General features: G+C 41.5%; 1 protein-coding gene across 6 annotated transcripts in view; it reads left to right on the forward strand.

The window, feature by feature from the left end:
* Positions 1 to 16,940, forward strand: part of CPEB3 (cytoplasmic polyadenylation element binding protein 3) — a 117,380-nt gene that overhangs the window by 63,094 nt on the left and 37,346 nt on the right. For all 6 annotated transcript variants that reach the window (XM_061635546.1, XM_061635550.1, XM_061635552.1 and 3 more), the window contains one exon: positions 13,807 to 13,974. In XM_061635546.1, coding sequence (XP_061491530.1) covers positions 13,807 to 13,974 — 168 coding nt within the window. The remainder of the gene's footprint in view (positions 1 to 13,806; positions 13,975 to 16,940) is intronic.

Consider the following 16,940-nt stretch of genomic DNA (forward strand, 5'->3'; position numbering starts at 1 on the left):
GCCAAAACCGGGCCTAAAACCCGATTGAAATGGATCTAGATAATCAGTTTCATCCAATAGCGTCTGGAGCTGGCCAGCAACCACCCGTTCCAAGACCTTGCCCAGGAATGGAACATTCGCCACTGGCCTGTAGCTGTTAAAATTGTCTGGGTCCAAGGAAGGCTTTTTCAGGAGTGGTCTCACCACTGCCTCTTTCAGACAGCCCGGGACCACTCCCTCTCGTAAAGAGGCATTTATCACTTCCTTGGCCCAGCTACCTGTTCCATTCCTACTAGTTTCTATCAGCCAGGAGGGGCAAGGATCCAGTACCGAAGTGGTTGCACGTACCTGTCCAAGCACCTTGTCCACGTCCTCGAGTTGAACCAACTGAAGCTCATCCAACAAAACAGGACAAGACTGTGCTCCGGACATCTCACTAGGATCTACTGCTATAACTTGAGAGTCTAGGTCCTGGCGGATACATGAGATCTTATTCTGGAAGTGATCGGCAAACTGATTACAGCGGGCCTCCGATGATTCCACCGTGTCCGGAGGGTTTGAATGGAGAAGCCCCCGGACAACTCGAAAGAGCTCCGCTGGGCGGCAAAGAGATGATTTAATAGTGGCAGCAAAATGATGTTTTTTAGCTGCCTTCACTGCTCCTACATAGAGCTTAGTCGAAGCACTAACCAGCGCATAATTGTATCCGTCGGGAGTTCGTCTCCATTTCCGCTCAAGCCTCCTCCTATCTTGCTTCATCGCTCTCAGCTCCGGAGTATACCATGGAGCTGTATGAGCTCTACACAGGAGAGGGCGTGCAGGAGCGATCGTGTTTACAGCCCGGGTCATCTCCGTATTCCACAGAGCGACCAGGGCTTCAGCAGGAGCGCCAGTCCTATCAGCCGGAAAATCCCCCAGAGCCCTTTGAAAACCTTCAGGATCCATTAGTCTCCGGGGGCGGACCATTTTAATAAGTCCCCCACCCTTGCAGAGGGAAGAGGTTACTGAAAGTCTAAACTTCAGCAAGCAGTGGTCTGTCCATGACAAAGGGAGTGTTGTAAAACTCCCCACATCCAGATCACTTTCCCCATGCTCAGTAGCAAAAACAAGGTCTAGAGTGTGCCCCGATACATGTGTTGGACCACTAACATATTGAGACAGCCCCATGGCTGTCATGGAAGCCATGAAGTCCTGAGCCGCGCCAGACAAAGTGGTCTCGGCATGAATGTTGAAATCCCCCAGTACTATTAGTCTGGGGGACCTCAACAATATATCCGAGACCACTTCCGCCAGCTCAGTTAGGGAAGCCATTGGGCAGCAAGGTGGGCGGTACACCAAAAGGATTCCCAGCCTGTCCCTCTGGCCCAACACAAGGTGCAAACACTCCAGGCCAGTAACTGAATGAACATGGTGCTTGGTGAGTGAGATGGAACTCTTATATTTTGTTGAATTATTGTTTTTTTATTGCTATTTCTAGAAGGTATTTATTATAATCTGTGTTTTATTAGTTTGCTGTAAGCTGCTTTTTAGTTAATAAGGACAAGCAGGGTAAAATTCTCTAAAATTGGACGTTTTAACTAGGAGAGTACAATTATTTAGGTTTGTTTTTGTGGTAGTAATTAATATCTTAAAAAAATGTTCAGAATCAACAAACACTTCCATGCTGATTTAGTAATTTATTTATTTATTATTTGATTTATATCCCACCCTTCCCCCCAGCAGGAGCCCAGGACGGCAAACAGAAATGCTAAAAACACTTTAAAACACAATAAAAATACCTTAAAATGCATTAAAACAAAACGTTAAAAACATTTTTTAAAAAAGCTTTAAAAACATCTTTTTTTAAAAGAAAGGTTAAAAATATATTATTAAAGAAAACATATTAAAAGCAATTCTAATGCAGACACAGACTGAGATAGGTCTCAATATAAAAGGCTTGTTGAAAGAGGAAAGTCTTCAAAAGGCGCTGAAAAGATAGCAGAGATGGCACCTGCCTAATATTTAAGGAGAGGGAATTCCACAGGGTAGGTGCTGCCACACTAAAGGTCCGTTTCCTATATTGTGCAGAATGTACCTCCTGATAAGATGGTATCTGCAGGAGGCCCTCACCTGCAGAGCGCAGTGATCGACTGGGCATATAAGGGGTAAGACGGTCTTTCAGCTATCCTGGTCCCGAGCTGTATAGGGCTTTGTACACCAAAACTAGAACCTTGAACTTGGCCTGGTAGCAAATGGGCAGCCAGTGTAATTCTTTCAGCAGTGGGGTGACATGTTGGTGATACCCTGCCCCAGTGAGCAGTTTTGCCGCCGCATTTTGCACCAGCTGCACCTTCTGGACCAACCTCAAGGGCAGCCCCACATAGAGCGCATTACAGTAATCCAGCCTGGAGGTTACCAGTGTATGGACAACAGTGCTCAGGCTATCCCGGTCCAGGAATGGCCGCAGCTGTCTTATCAGCCGAAGCTGGTAAAAGACACTCCTAGCCACGGAGGTCACCTGGGCCTCTAGCGACAAAGATGGATCCAGGAGCACCCCCAGACCACAAACCTGGTCTTTCAGAGGGAGTATGACCTCATCCAAAGCAGGCAACTGACCAATTATCCCAACTCGGGAACCACCAACCCACAGTGCCTCTGTCTTGCTAGGATTCACACTCAGTTTATTGGCCTTCATCCAGCCCACCACCGAGTCCAGGCAGCGGTCCAGGGCTGACACAGCCTCTCCCAATTCAGATGTTATGGAGAAACAGAGCTGGGTATCGTCAGCATACCACTGACCTCACCCCAAATCTCCTGATGACTGCTCCCAAGGGCTTCATATAGATGTTAAACAGCATGGAAAAGATGGTACCCTGCGGCACCCCACAGCACAACTGCCAGGGGGTTGAAAGACAGTCACCCAATGCTATTCTCTGAGAGCGACCTTGGAGATAGGATCGGAACCACTGTAAATCAGCTCCTCCAATACCCATCTCACCAAGTCGGTCCAGAAGGATACCATGGTCAATGGTATCAAAAGCCGCTGAGAGATCAAGTAAGAATAACAGGGTCGCACTTCCCCTGTCCTTCTCCCGATAAAGCTCATCCATCAGGGCAACCAAGGCCAATTCAGTCCCATAACCAGGCCTGAACCCAGACTGGGATGGGTCAAGAGAATCTGTTTCATCCAAGGATACTTGCAATTGCTGCGCCACAACCCTCCCGATCACCTTCCCTTAAAAGGGGGTATTTGCAACCGGTCAGTAGTTGTCACAAACCAATGGGTCCAGGGTGGGCTTTTTCAGGAGTGGTCGGATCACCACATCCTTCAAGGCGGCTGGAACCACTCCCTCCCGCAATGATGCATTGACCACACTCTGGATCCACTCGGACAAACCCCCTTGGCAAGCTTTAATAAGCCAAGAAGGAGAAGAGTCGAGAGGACACGTTGCTGGCCACATCATCACAAACACCTTGTCTACGTCATCAGGCCGCATCAACTGAAACCGTTCCCAAGAAGTTGCAGCAGACGTTGCACTGGACACCTCATTGGGGACTACAGTGTACAGGGGGCATCAAGACTGCTACGGAGGTGAGCAACTTTACCCTCAAAGTGCCTTGTAAAGTGCCTTGCAAACAATTCACAGTGGGTCTCCGAAGGGTCTAAAACTCCATTTCCTGGAGCTGATGTCAACAGACTCCTGACAGTACGGAAAAGCTCCACGAGACGGCTACTTGAGGATGCGATGGAGACAGAGAAGTGGGCCTTCTTTGCCGCCCTCACCGCCACACAGTAGGCACGGTTATGATGTTTTACTTGTGCCCGATCAGCCTCACGGCCTCACAACATGTCTTTCGTCACTTTCGCTCTAGCCATCGCCCAGCCTGTTTCATTGCCCTTAGTTCACTGGTGTACTAAGGTACAGACCGGGCTCCACAACACTGGAGAGGGTGCTCGGGGGCAACTGTGTCAAGAGCCCGACATGCCTCAGTGTTCCACAGTGTGACAAGGGCTTCAACAGGGTCACCTGCTCTATCTACTGGGAACTCCCCCAGGGCATTCAGGAATCTAGTGGATTCCATTAGGCTCCGGGGTCAGACCATCTTAATCTGTCCACCACCCCTGCAAGGAAGGATCGGAGCCATAAGTTTAAACTTCACCAGGAAGTGGTCTGGCCATGACAATGGGGTGACATCCACCACCACCCCATCTCCAGACCACCCCTTCCTCCAAATGGATCAAAAACCAAGTCAAGGGTGTGCCCTGCCCTATGCGTCGGGCCAGTGACGACTTGAGACAACCCCATGGTCGTCATGGAGGCCATGAAGTCCCGAGCCAGAACACTAGAGGTAGCCTCAGCATGGACATTGAAATCACCCAGCACTATCGTTCTGGGCTCCCCCAACACCACAGCTGAGACGGCCTCCGCCAGCTCATTCAGAGAAGCTGCTGGGCAGCAGGTTGGACGGTACACCAGCAGCAACCCTAGTTTACTGTCTTCTCGGCTCGACACCAGATGCAGGCCCTCACAGCCAGCTCCAAGACAGAGTGGCTAATTAAAACATCCTACTCCTTTCCCCCCAAGGGTTACTGTGTAATTCATAGCCAAAACAGTAATTTACAGAATATACTTATTTTTGAAATAAACCCAATAGGTTGCATCAGAGTAAGTCATACTAAGTGTAGACCCATTATCATGACTAACTTAAGCCCATTGATTTCAGTGGGTCTGCTCTGAGTGTTATTTATTTGGATACAAGTTTGAATAGAGCTAAGTTTATCTGTGTTGTATATATTGAAGTTGGAAATGAGCTACATATTGTCTAGAAGAGTCTGATCTCTTTCCAGCCGTAATGCCAAAAAATGCAGTTTAATATTTATTTGTTTTATCTCAAATTATTTGTCTTGCGGTCACAAGCTATTCACTGTTTTTATTGGGAAAGTGTTTTCTGGTTGCCACAGAGGTTGGGATATCCATTATGCTAGCTTTCTAGAAGGAATTATTTGTCTGGCTGAGTTCATAAAGTTCCATGTTTAAGTCATGTCCAGCTCAGTAAGTAGAAACACACACTTTTTGACAGCCTCCTCCATCTACCCAAGCTGCCTGTATTTTCTAGTCCTTGATGACAGAAGAGAAGTACACAGAGAAAGCAAAATTCTGGGATTATTGTAGCAAGGAGGCAACAGAATCAGAAAATAAACACCATATCCATTTGCCATTCTCAATGTGATCATAGCCTCTAGTTCTAGGCATCTTCTGTGTGACTGAAATTCAGAGATGCTATGTCTGGTTGTATTGTGGGAGCTTCATAAGATTCTCTACACTGTTTTAGGCAACTGAAACTCGCATTAACCAATTCAATTAACTTAGGGCTTCATTTATCAAAGGGTGTGCTTCAGGAACATAGGAAGCTGCCTTATACCAAGTCAGACCATTGGTCCATCTAGCTCAGTGTTGTCTACATTGACTGGCAGCAGTTCTCCAGAGTTTCAGGTAGGACTCTCTTCCAGCCCTTCCTGGAAATGCTAGGGATTGAACCTGGGACCTTATGCTTGCAAGGCAGATGCTGTACCATTGAGCTACAGCCCTTTCCCAGTTGTCTGCCCCAATCAGATAAGTATGACTCTGCTATTTCTTCTAATACTTTTAGTGACCCATTTTTATCATAGCTCAGTTTTGTCAGGGTTTGCAAAAAAATATATATTTTCACTGTACTGGGTTTTTTAAAGTATATTGAATGTCTTTAAAAAAATTAGAGAGCCAGTGTGGCATAGTGGTTAGAGTGTTGGACTACGACCTGGGAGACCAGGGTTTAAATCCCCACACAGCCATGAAGCTCACTGGGTGACCTTGGGCCAGTCACTGCCTCTCAGCCTCAGAGGAAGGCAATGGTAAACCACCTCTGAATACAGCTTACTATGAAAACCCTCTTCATAGGGTCGCCATAAGTCGGAATCGGCTTGAAGGCAGTCCATTTCCATTTTTCATAAAAATTAGAATTCTCAAGCAAGTTTTCTCACTGAAGTTATTTAGTGAGAAGATCAGTATTGATGGGGAATATTTCATATTTTATCACCTTTTAGTTGTACATGTAGCCATTTAAACAGATATTGACTGTTGCTTATGATTTGACAATATACTTTACTGAATTTGTAATATATATTTATCTCCACTGAGCTCTGTGAGAAACTATTTTAAAATGCTTTCTACCTAAAAATTGCTCGCTTGCTCTCTTTCTGCACACGCACACGCTTATGTTCTCCAGACGCCTATTGCAGATTTTTTTGCTGTTAGGTAACTTGTAACCCAAACAGTTCTTCTCTCAGACACTTGTTCTCGGAGTGCTTGAATTACCTGAACTACATTATCCAAAAGCTGGATTTTACAGAACACTATAAATATGGTAATTACTGTTATGCCAATACCTACTATATATTTTTCTGTATTTACATGCAGCCAGGAGCTATGGGCGGAGACGAGGTAAAACATTTTATTTTAAATTTTATTGAATATGGTAATGGGAACAACAAGTTGAAGCTGTTTACTACTGATTATTTCTGTGTAGCAACAGGAATGACTTCTCCTTTACTGCTACAGTGGAACTAGCCCTGATATTGATCTAGCAGCTTTATAGTTATATGAGCATAGTGGAGTTAGAAAGTATTGTTGGAAGGAGAGAAATTTTGTTTGTTGTACATAAAAAAATATATTGTAGCGGTGGGCAGGAATAGCCAAACTATTGGATTAAATAGATTTTAATTTTTTAAAAGAAAAAAGTTCTTGTAATGTTGTAAGAGGCAATACCCAAGTGTCCATGTTCATTGCACCAGTGCTGCTGTGCTTCTGGGGACCTCTGGGGGGGGTTCCATTTTTTCCTACGTACAGCTTTAAAACTATGATCATTCCAGTTTTGATTAGAGCCTATGATGGGCCATAATATGTCTGCATTCTTTGGGTAACGATTACATGTTAATCCCACCCCCTAACAAGGCATATTTTAAGTAATAGTTATGTGTCCAAATGGATACCCACTCCAAGATTTTGGACATCCAGTAGATACAAATAGACACATAAAATGTAATAAATGAACGCAGAACACAAATTCAGATTGGAAGCCACTGAAACACTGAGTACAGGTATGAAACTTTAGTGAAACTGAATAGAAACAGTAGAACATAGGGACACAGTGCACAATAATTCTTAGGGTTATTACAAACTACCAGTCTTTCTGAAAAACATCTTAACAAAATCTCTCTCCCTGTACACTGTGATGTCTGGTTCTCTGTATCTTAGTTCTTTTTTTGCATGAATTCTGCTACAGTGGGGCATGGATCATATGTATCAATTTTTAATTTAAATTTGCTTTTTAATCCATGTATTTACTGGTGGGTGGCAGGCTAGTAAGGTTTTTGCTAGGCTAGTAACTTGTGAAAATGCATTTGCAAGGCTGTGTTCACTGCCTGTTTTTTGTTGTTGTTTGAACCACTTTTACCTCAGTCCAAATGTTAGGGCTTATACATGGTGGAGAGGCTTCCACGTGCAAGCTATTTGAATGAAAAAATGGACACCAAGTAACAATTCATTTTTTTAAATGCCCTGCCCCCAAGCCTGTTATGCCATGAGCACAATTCTTGTGTAACTGATTCTATTTTAGCATTCATGCAACACAGATTTCTAATTCCTGTGATTAATTTATTACAGATGCTGGATTTCCTTCCACTTTTTACAAATCTGATTTAATACCTGAATTTGTGAACTTGAGTCAGTTAATTCATGCACACATTCTGTCTTGAACGTTTTTCAGTGATGCAGTATATTTTATTTTATTGTTGAAGTAGCAGCTCCAGTTTAAAGTTGTGTTGCAGTTTTTAAAATCAGGCTTGTCATTTTAAAATTGGAAGCAAACGTTCTGTTGAAATGAATATGCTAGGAGGTAGATCTTGAAGTTTCCTTGGAGAGAGAGAGAGAGAATTACAGTGATTTTAGAAATACCTTACAAAAGGTATTTTATTTTTCGTGGTCTTTGTCCAATTCCATATATGAGTTCTGAGCATGCACACAGCAAAGTTTGGAACCTAGACACAGGTAGGGAACCTATGGCCCTCCAGATGTTGTTGGACTCCAACTTCCATCAGCCAAAGCAACTCCCATCAGCATGGCCGAAGATTAGGGATAATGGGAGCTGTAATCCAACAATATATGGAAAGCCACAGGTTCCCTGAACTTGTTCTGGAGCCATCCTTGGGGCACATGCTTCAGTATGCATGGCTCCTACTATCCTGTTCAGATCCTTCTTGACCACTGTAGTGATTGCCTAGCTCTAGAAGGTTACAACCTTTGATCTGCACAGGCATTTGTGACAGCTGAGGTGATCCCTTCAGGAAGTGCTGTTAAGGGTAAGCAACCTGATTTTTTTTCAAACAAATTTTCGTTCTCCATGTGTCTATCCAGTCTACTCACCATTTCCAAACTTGCATAATATGATTAAATACAACATCTGTCATCCTAATAATGTGTCCGTGGTAACTCAATAACTTGCTATTGGTTGAGAGGCCAGTGAGGCCCTATAGGATTTCGTGCTCCTCCTCAGATTTTCCCACCAGCCTTGACCATGGTATAGGCTTATGACAACAACACCATTTTTAACAATGGCTAATGCTAACCAGTGTTGTTGCTGTTAGCAGCCAGCAGTTGGACATACTCTTCCAAATCCTTTCCTGCCTAATAGACAGTGGTTAGTGTTAAGCATAGCAATGCTTGGTGCCAATGCTACTGGACAACGAGTGTGTGATTCCCATAGCCATTGCCCAGTCTCATTGTCATAAAGGGATATTCCATATTGCATTTGAATGCACTGGCTGTTGGAAATAACTGAAACTGAAATTAATAAAGGCTGCAGTCTTAACTTACTTGAGAGTAAGTCCTATTAAAGTCAACAAGGCTTACTTCTGAGTAGACATGGATAGCATTGCGCTGTAAATGCACTGAGGGTCAGAGTGAAAAATATCCTAGGCTCATGTGCTAGCTTCTATTTTAAAAGGCACAAACATCATCTGTCTTTGAAATAGAAGTACTGAGGAAAACTATTTGGCGTAGGGAACACATTAGCAATTGGATCCCCCCCTCAACTAAGCAGAGCTTGTTAGTTAATCACAACTACCAGCAAAAGTATTGGCAGAGTTCATTTTCTTGCCTAAATAAGGACATTTTTCATTATTCAGGCTCTGGTGTTTTGTATTTGCTCCCCTTTTTCATGTCTTGAGGCAATGGATACCTGGCTTTCTCTGTCATTTCTAGGCATAGTTAGATGATGATGCTTGAGACGCCTCCCCTTTTCTCCTTATGTTGCTATATTTCAGCATGCATGTAATATTTTTATGTCCTTTTCCTTTCTGGTTCTTGCCAATGGTTCCTTCTACAGTCTGCAGTTTTTCAGGGCTCTTATGAAACTTGTTGAAGCTTAATGTTGAATATTCAGGACGGACAAAAGAAAGTACTTCTTCACACAGCACATAGTTAAACTATGGAATTTGCTCTTGCAAGAGGCAGTGATGACCACCGACTTGGATGGCTTTAAAAGAGGATTAGATAAATTCATGGAGAATAAGGCTCTCAGTGGCTGCCAACTTTGATGGATATGTTCTACCTCCACTGTCAGAGGCAGTATGCTTCTCAATGCCAATTGCTGGAAACTGCAGAAGGGGACCTGTTTGATGGCTTCCCATAGGTATCTGTTTGGCCCTTGGGAGAACAGGATGCTGGATTAAATGGGCCACTGGTGTGATCCAGCTGGTGTTCTTATGAGGTCTTTTGTGCTGCATGCAGGTCCTTCAGATTTTTTGCAGGTGGCTTGTCGGACACTGCAGGAGGTGCCTTTCTGATCTCAGTCTTCTGAAATATAGTACTCCTGAGTATGCAGAAGTCCCTGTACAACCGTACTAATAGATATTACTATTGAAAACAAAGATGATAAAAAATCAGTTTCAGCTGTCATCAGATGTGTGTTTCTTACTCTCCTGACTTGAAACTGAACTGGTTTTCATTGCATTCTATACTCTCTTGATGTAGTTATCTACAGTTTTACCATTGTTAGTTTTGTGTGCTGTAGTAATTCTTTGTGTCTTCATCAAACTGAGTGCAATATTCCTAGTTCTGGTATCATGTCCTTAAAAAGAAAAAAGGATTTTAGTAATTGGGTAGCATGAGATCTTTTCCATTGGCTTTATGAGGTCATTTCATGAGTACTTTGAGGGCTAATGGAAATGCTTCAGTCAAAGTATTTTCAAAGTTTGTGTATGTGGAACATATTTATACATTTAATATATAATAATAATAATAATAATAATAATAATAATAATTTAATTTGTGGGTCGCCTATCTGGCCAATGGCCACTCTAGGCGACGTACAATTTAACAACAATACATTACATCATAATAAAATACATCATAAAATACAATAAAACAATAAAACAGTTCCAGTACAGAGTAGTAGGCTATTCGTCGTAAAAATTTAACCCTCCCCGTAAGTCCCAAAGGCCTGTCTGAAGAGCCAGGTCTTCAAAGCTTGGCGGAATACATTCAGGGAAGGGGCATGTCGAAGGTCATACGGGAGGGAGTTCCAGAGAGTGGGGGCCGCCACTGAAAATGCCCTCTCTCTTGTCCCCGCCAACCTAGCTGTTTTAGTTGGCGGGATTGAGAGAAGGTCCTGTGTGGCTGATCTTGTTGGGCGGCATGGTTGGTGGCGCTGCAGGCGCTCCATCAGATAAACTGGGCCGAGACCGTATAGGGATTTAAAGGTTAATACCAACACCTTGAATTGGGCCCGGAAAATAACTGGAAGCCAGTGTAGGTCGAACAACACTGGGGTGATGTGTTCCCGGCGGCGACACATTATATGTATATTAACTACATCCCATTTTATTACAAAAGGAAGCATAATTAATACTATTTCAAACATTTTCTATTTCTGTGTTCAGAATAATTTGTAATTTGTTGCCTGCTAATATCTTCCATAGTGTTCTTATAACAAACACATACACACAATCAAGAAGAGATTACCCAATTTCAATCATACAAAAAATCAACCATCTACCAAAAAAGGTTACAAAGATAAAAATTAAGCAACTTTTCAAAAATACTGAAAAAAGCTCCATCAAGGTAAAATGCCATAAAACTAAAATTTAAAGTTTTTCTAAAATCCTGACTTTACCATCTTACAGATTATGAATTAGTGTGATTGAATAACAATTAAGAGTTAAAGTGATTAAACTATTGCTTTGTTTAATACTACTTGAGCCTGGAACATTATTCCCCCAGCAGTTGAGAAGCAAATATTGAGCAAACTTGCCAAATTAGATATAACAGAGACTTTGAGAAATTATTAAGATTATGTCGGGCCATGTTGGACTACAACCTGGACTTCGGATCCCCACACAGCCATGAAGCTCACTGGGTGACCTTGGGCCAGTCACTGCCTCTCAGCCTCAGAGGAAGGCAATGGTAAACCATGTCTGAATACTGCTTACCATGAAAACCCTATTCATAGAGTTGCCAAAAGTCAGAATCTACTTGAAGGCAGTCCATTTCCATTTATCAGATGGTGTGTGTGACTCATTTAGACTTCACAACAGTCACCCAACCAGTCACATGACATGGCTCCAGCAAGTACTTCCGCTATGGGGAAATTGCTCATGCCAGCACTCAAAATAAATTAGGTTGTCTCTTCCCCAGCAAATATAGCTACTGCGGATTTTTTACTTTGGGGATTACTCTTGTATCAGTGCCATTGACAACTTTTGGATAATGTTGGGTAGGCATGACACAAGTTTCTTCTTTTGGCATCAAGTCTATGGAATGGTAAAATGTATCTCTCTTTAGTGGGTTTTTTGGGTGCTGCTGCTTAATATTGTGCTAGGAACCTTCAAAAGGTTTGATCTACTGGTTTTTAAAATAACATAAATGATTTTTGTTGCTTACAAAAACGATTAGTTTGTATTTATTATTTTAACTTCTTTGATTATTTTTAATAGAAAGGTGAAGAGGATGTGAGGGCCAGGCCTGGAGAATGGAAAGGCAGTAACCTCCCCCTCAATCCTCCTCCATGCAGAGAGTGTGTTAACTTACACAATGAACTATGTACAGGTCAAGTTAACAGAAATTTTAATATGGACACCAGAAATTAATTTTTTTGTTTCATAAGAAGGAAGTATATTAAGGATACAGTGAACAAGGGGATAACAAAAGGTGTTAACTCTTTCTTGAGGGTCCCTCTTTCTAGACTTGTTCCTGACCTATAGATTTTCCTTTCTGTTGGACAATCAAATGAAATGTTTAAACTGGTTGCTATAACTAAGCAATTGGAAAATAACTGTGCAAAGCAATTGGATATTTTTTTTATTGGTTGTTGGGGTTTTTTTTGCCCAGAAACCCGGAAAAGGCCTTATGCTGAGTTGCACACATTGAGAAAACCAGAAATTAGGCCTGAGTTACGGTCTAGATAGCCAGCCAGCTAACTGTAGTGTGCACAGCAGTGTTTCTATTCCTCTTGGGCTGTTTTCATTCTTTGCCATGAACTGCTGAAGAAAAAGAAAAAATAGCCAGTATGTGAGTATGGTAAGTGCTTTAAAAGAGTAAAGGGTAACTTAAGGTAGTTATTTTTTTCCATATCACTTTAAGTTATCTCTTTATGTCACCCTTAGCAATAAGCACCCAATCCTGATCTGTTCATCATAATAACTGCAGAATAAACAAACTCTTACTATTTAGTGCAGGCAAAAAAACATGTTTATTTCTGGCTGGGTAGAGAACAAACTCAAACGGAAAAGTAGAGCAAAAGGAAGTCCAAGGGGTATAGTCTAGCCCATAATACAAAAGTTCTAATATTTAACACTCCAAGGGGCATATTCAGGCTGGTTTTCCTCCCCAATGCACTTCAGGGGGATTATGATAGTGAAAAATCCACCCTCAGGGAAAGTCTTGAGTGAGCAGACTTTTGGGACTTTTCCAGATGAGGCTTCTGTTGTGCATTCACCCTGCCTTATTCACTGATTTTTTCAGAAGGTCCTCATCTTAAATTGCTCCTGTTCTAAAAGCAAGCTGGTATTCTTTAAGTGGAGGCTGTCATTGTCAAAAATTAAAAAGATGATTTTCATTAAAATCCTGGGGGAGGGGGAAGCACAGCCCTGGGAGAGGTGTTGCACCCATGTGCCCCACCCTAGCTACAGGGTGTGCTGTGTGTCTATATGTATGTATGTGTATATACATACCTATACTCCTATATACATATGTATACTCCCTCCTGAAGGAGCACAGAGTGGCAAAATCATTACATATACATGCACACACTGCCCTATCCTTGTGCATATGGGGCACATGTTCAAACCAGTCATTGCTGGTAATATGCTTAACATGTATTGATAATAGAAATGACAGTTTTTCATATGTATGGTTGGAGGGTCAACCACATATTCAAAAAATTGCCTGGTAGTTATAGCTTGTGAACTCACCCATATTTGACCAGGTGTCTTACATAATCAATTTGATACTTGTAGCCACTAATTTAGGGTAACATTGTCTTCTGAGTAAGTCATCTGAGTACCACTGTTCAAGCCATCCTGTGGTAAGTGGTGGAGGTAGAAAAGAGAAAGTTTCTGTATTTATCTGTAATGTTGAATTCACTTACCTTGTCCAAATAAAACCGTGAGAGTACAGCAATGTAGAAGGGATTTTAAAAGCCATTGGGGGAAACATGAACTGCAACATCTTAAAGCAGTCTTTGCTAATTGAATGTGTCTTTCCAGAAAAGTGTACTGTGCTGATTTTCAAGTCACTACAACTTCTGTTGCAGGCCGGTCTTCACTCTTTCCTTTTGAAGATGTCTTCTTAGATGACAGTCATGGTGACCAGTCTTTATCATCGGGTCTCAGCTCTCCAACCCGCTGTCAAAATGGTGAAAGAGTGGAACGCTATTCTAGAAAGGTGTTTGTTGGAGGTCTGCCTCCTGACATTGATGAAGGTACTGTGGAATAATAATGTGTAGTGGTGGTAGGAGGAAGGGATTTATTGTCTTCTAAAAAAAAGCTAACAAATAGGTCTCCCAATTCCAAGATCTAGCCTTTCACTTGCAACATCTGACAACATATGTACAAAAAGAAGGCTTTCATACTCTTTCAAAACTGATTTATTAATCAAATATCATTTTCATATGCAAGCATATGAAAATAGTAAAAAAGTATTGAACACAAACTGGTTAACAAATTGTATGTGTATTAGCCAAATGCGGAAGACAGTTATGCATTTTTAAGATGCCTAGCTTGTCCTAACTCGGACTTAAGGTATATGAGAATACTAAATATTCAAGGAAATGTCAGTATATATCTCTAAGGCCTGGGATAAATTGCTATATAAAACATGCATGATATAATACCCAATTAAAATAATTAAAATATTATTTTATTTTATTCCCAATTGAAAATGCCCTCGACACCAAAATCCAGTCCCCCCAAAAGGCTTAATAGTGCTTGTAGAAATGAAGTTTAGCCACAACTTCCAGAGAGTCTGTGGGAGAAGAGTCTTCTGTCATCTAGAGAGAGACATTGTCAATGGCTGTACTTCTGGAAGAATCTTCTTTTGCAGACTCTCCAGAATTTTAAATGCAATCTATTGTAGATTTTTTCTTCCCTTCTTTCCTTCTCTGCCAGCTATAGCAGAGTTGGCCACTAAGGTGGGGCATATTTTGCCAAGCCAATAGGAAGGCACAATGTTTAGCGTCTGTTTTCAGCTTTGTATCTTCTAACCAGTAGTATATTGGACCGAGTCTTAAATGACTTCTCTTTGAGAGAGTAAATCTGTGTTTGAGTGTATCCTACAAAAAGATTTCCTACAAATAAAAACTAGATGTGCAAGGAATTGTTTTCTTTGGAGGAGCACTCAATAACATGAGTTTCTTCTTGCAGTCTAAAGTGTAGGTTTTTAGGTTGTATACCTCTTAGAGATTTTTTTAAAAATATTAGGCAGTTTATAAATGCTTTTAAATAACTAATTATAAATATTAGCACCATCTGTGTACATGGCATTTTTCAAATAATCAGAAGATGGGCTTATAATCTAGAAAAAAGATGCAAAGGAGAGAAGGGGGAAGCGGAGGCAGAGGTAGAGAGAAGCATTATTTCAGTTACATGTAACAAGACTTACTTACAACCTAGAATGAGGCTTTAGCAGTTTAGGGTGTAATCCTATAGACACATACTTGGGAGTAAGTTTCATTGGGCTTATTTCTTGGTAGAAGTATAGTGGCGAGAAAAAGTTTGTGAATCCCTTCAGGATTGTCACATTTCCTACCTAAAATGTTACTAGATCTTAATCTAACCCCATAATCCTAAATAAAGAACAGTGGATAATATGATTAAACAAATGACCCAAACATGATGCGTTTTCTACATTTATGCATCCACAACTGATTCACTAGTCGATATCCATGTGTGAAAGAGTATGTGAACCTTTAGATTCAGTACCTGGTGCCCCCCCCCTTGAGCAGCAGTGACTTCAAGTAAGCATTTTTTGTAACGGTTGGTCAATCTCTCACATTGGTTTTGAGGACTTTTGGCCCATTCCTCCTTACAGAACTGTTCCAACTCACTGACATTTGAGGACCTCTTTGCATGAACAGCTCGCTTCAGGTCCTGCCATAACAGTTCGATGAGGTTTAGGTCCAGACATTGACTAGGCCATTCTAAAACATGGAATTTCTTCTTCTGCAACCATTCTTTGGTAGATCTGCTTGTATGTTTAGGATTGTTACCTTGTTGCATTACCCACTTTCAGTTTAGCTTCAGCTCTCGAATGGATGGCCTGATATTGTCCTCTAGAATCTTCTGATACATTGCAGAATTCATGGTTGTGTCAATGATGTCGAGCTGTCCAGATCCTGAGGCAGCACAACAGGTTCAAACCATCACATTCCCACCACCGTACATAACGGTTGGGATGAGGTTCTTCTGTTCAAACTCAGTGGGTTTTTTTAACCAAACATAACATTTCTCATTGAGGTGAAAAAGTTCTACCTTTGACTTGTCTGTCTAGAGAATATTGTTCCAGAAGCCTTGAGGATCATCTGTGTGATCTTTAGTGAACTACAGACAGGCAGTAGTAGTTTCCTCCTGGCTATCCTTCCATGAACACCATTCTTGTTCAGTCTTTTCCTGATCGTTGTAATTCAATAATATGAGAGCATCAGCCAGGGGTCTGACTACTTTTTCAAGGCACTGTATAAACAATTCTGATTTCATTACAGATGACCACTCTTAGATAGAGTGACTGTAGTCTTGAACCTTCTCCATTTGTAGACTATGTGTCTGACAGTGAATTGATGGAGCCTCAAATCCTTAGAAATTGCTTTGTGACCTTTTCTTGACTGAAGAGCAGCAATAACTGCTTTTCTGAGGTCCTTAGAGATGTCTTTTGATTGTGGCATGACGTGTTTACACACAACGGTATGGTGAAGACAAAGCTCATAGTTTCTGATCCTTTTATAGGGTGAGGCCTCCCAAACTTGCCCCACAGATCTACCTAATTACTTAAGCTCCTAATTATTCGCTTTAATTGAGCTGATGCAACCAGGGGTTCACTCACCTTTGCATCTACCCTGATTCATATGTACTCATTGTTTGCCTAATTTACACATTGTTTTATTTCACAAGACATGGAATTAGTTAAGATAAATCCTACTGGATATTTAGAAAAGGACTGGTTTTGGTTCATGAAGGCTATCATGGTAAAACTATGGAATTTCTGTAATTATTGTTAGGGTTCATAAACTTTTTCTCGCCATTGTATGTAGGATTGCACCGTTAATATAATTGCATACATGAAAAAGAGTGCCTAGGTTTTGATAGCATGACTTAGTAGTAGCTGTACATAACATACAATTCTAGATAATATAACCCAAATTCCTCTCTTGTAGCAAAATATCACAGGAGAAAG

This window comes from Rhineura floridana, chromosome 7 (assembly GCF_030035675.1).
Source record: "Rhineura floridana isolate rRhiFlo1 chromosome 7, rRhiFlo1.hap2, whole genome shotgun sequence".
NCBI lineage: Eukaryota > Metazoa > Chordata > Lepidosauria > Squamata > Rhineuridae > Rhineura > Rhineura floridana.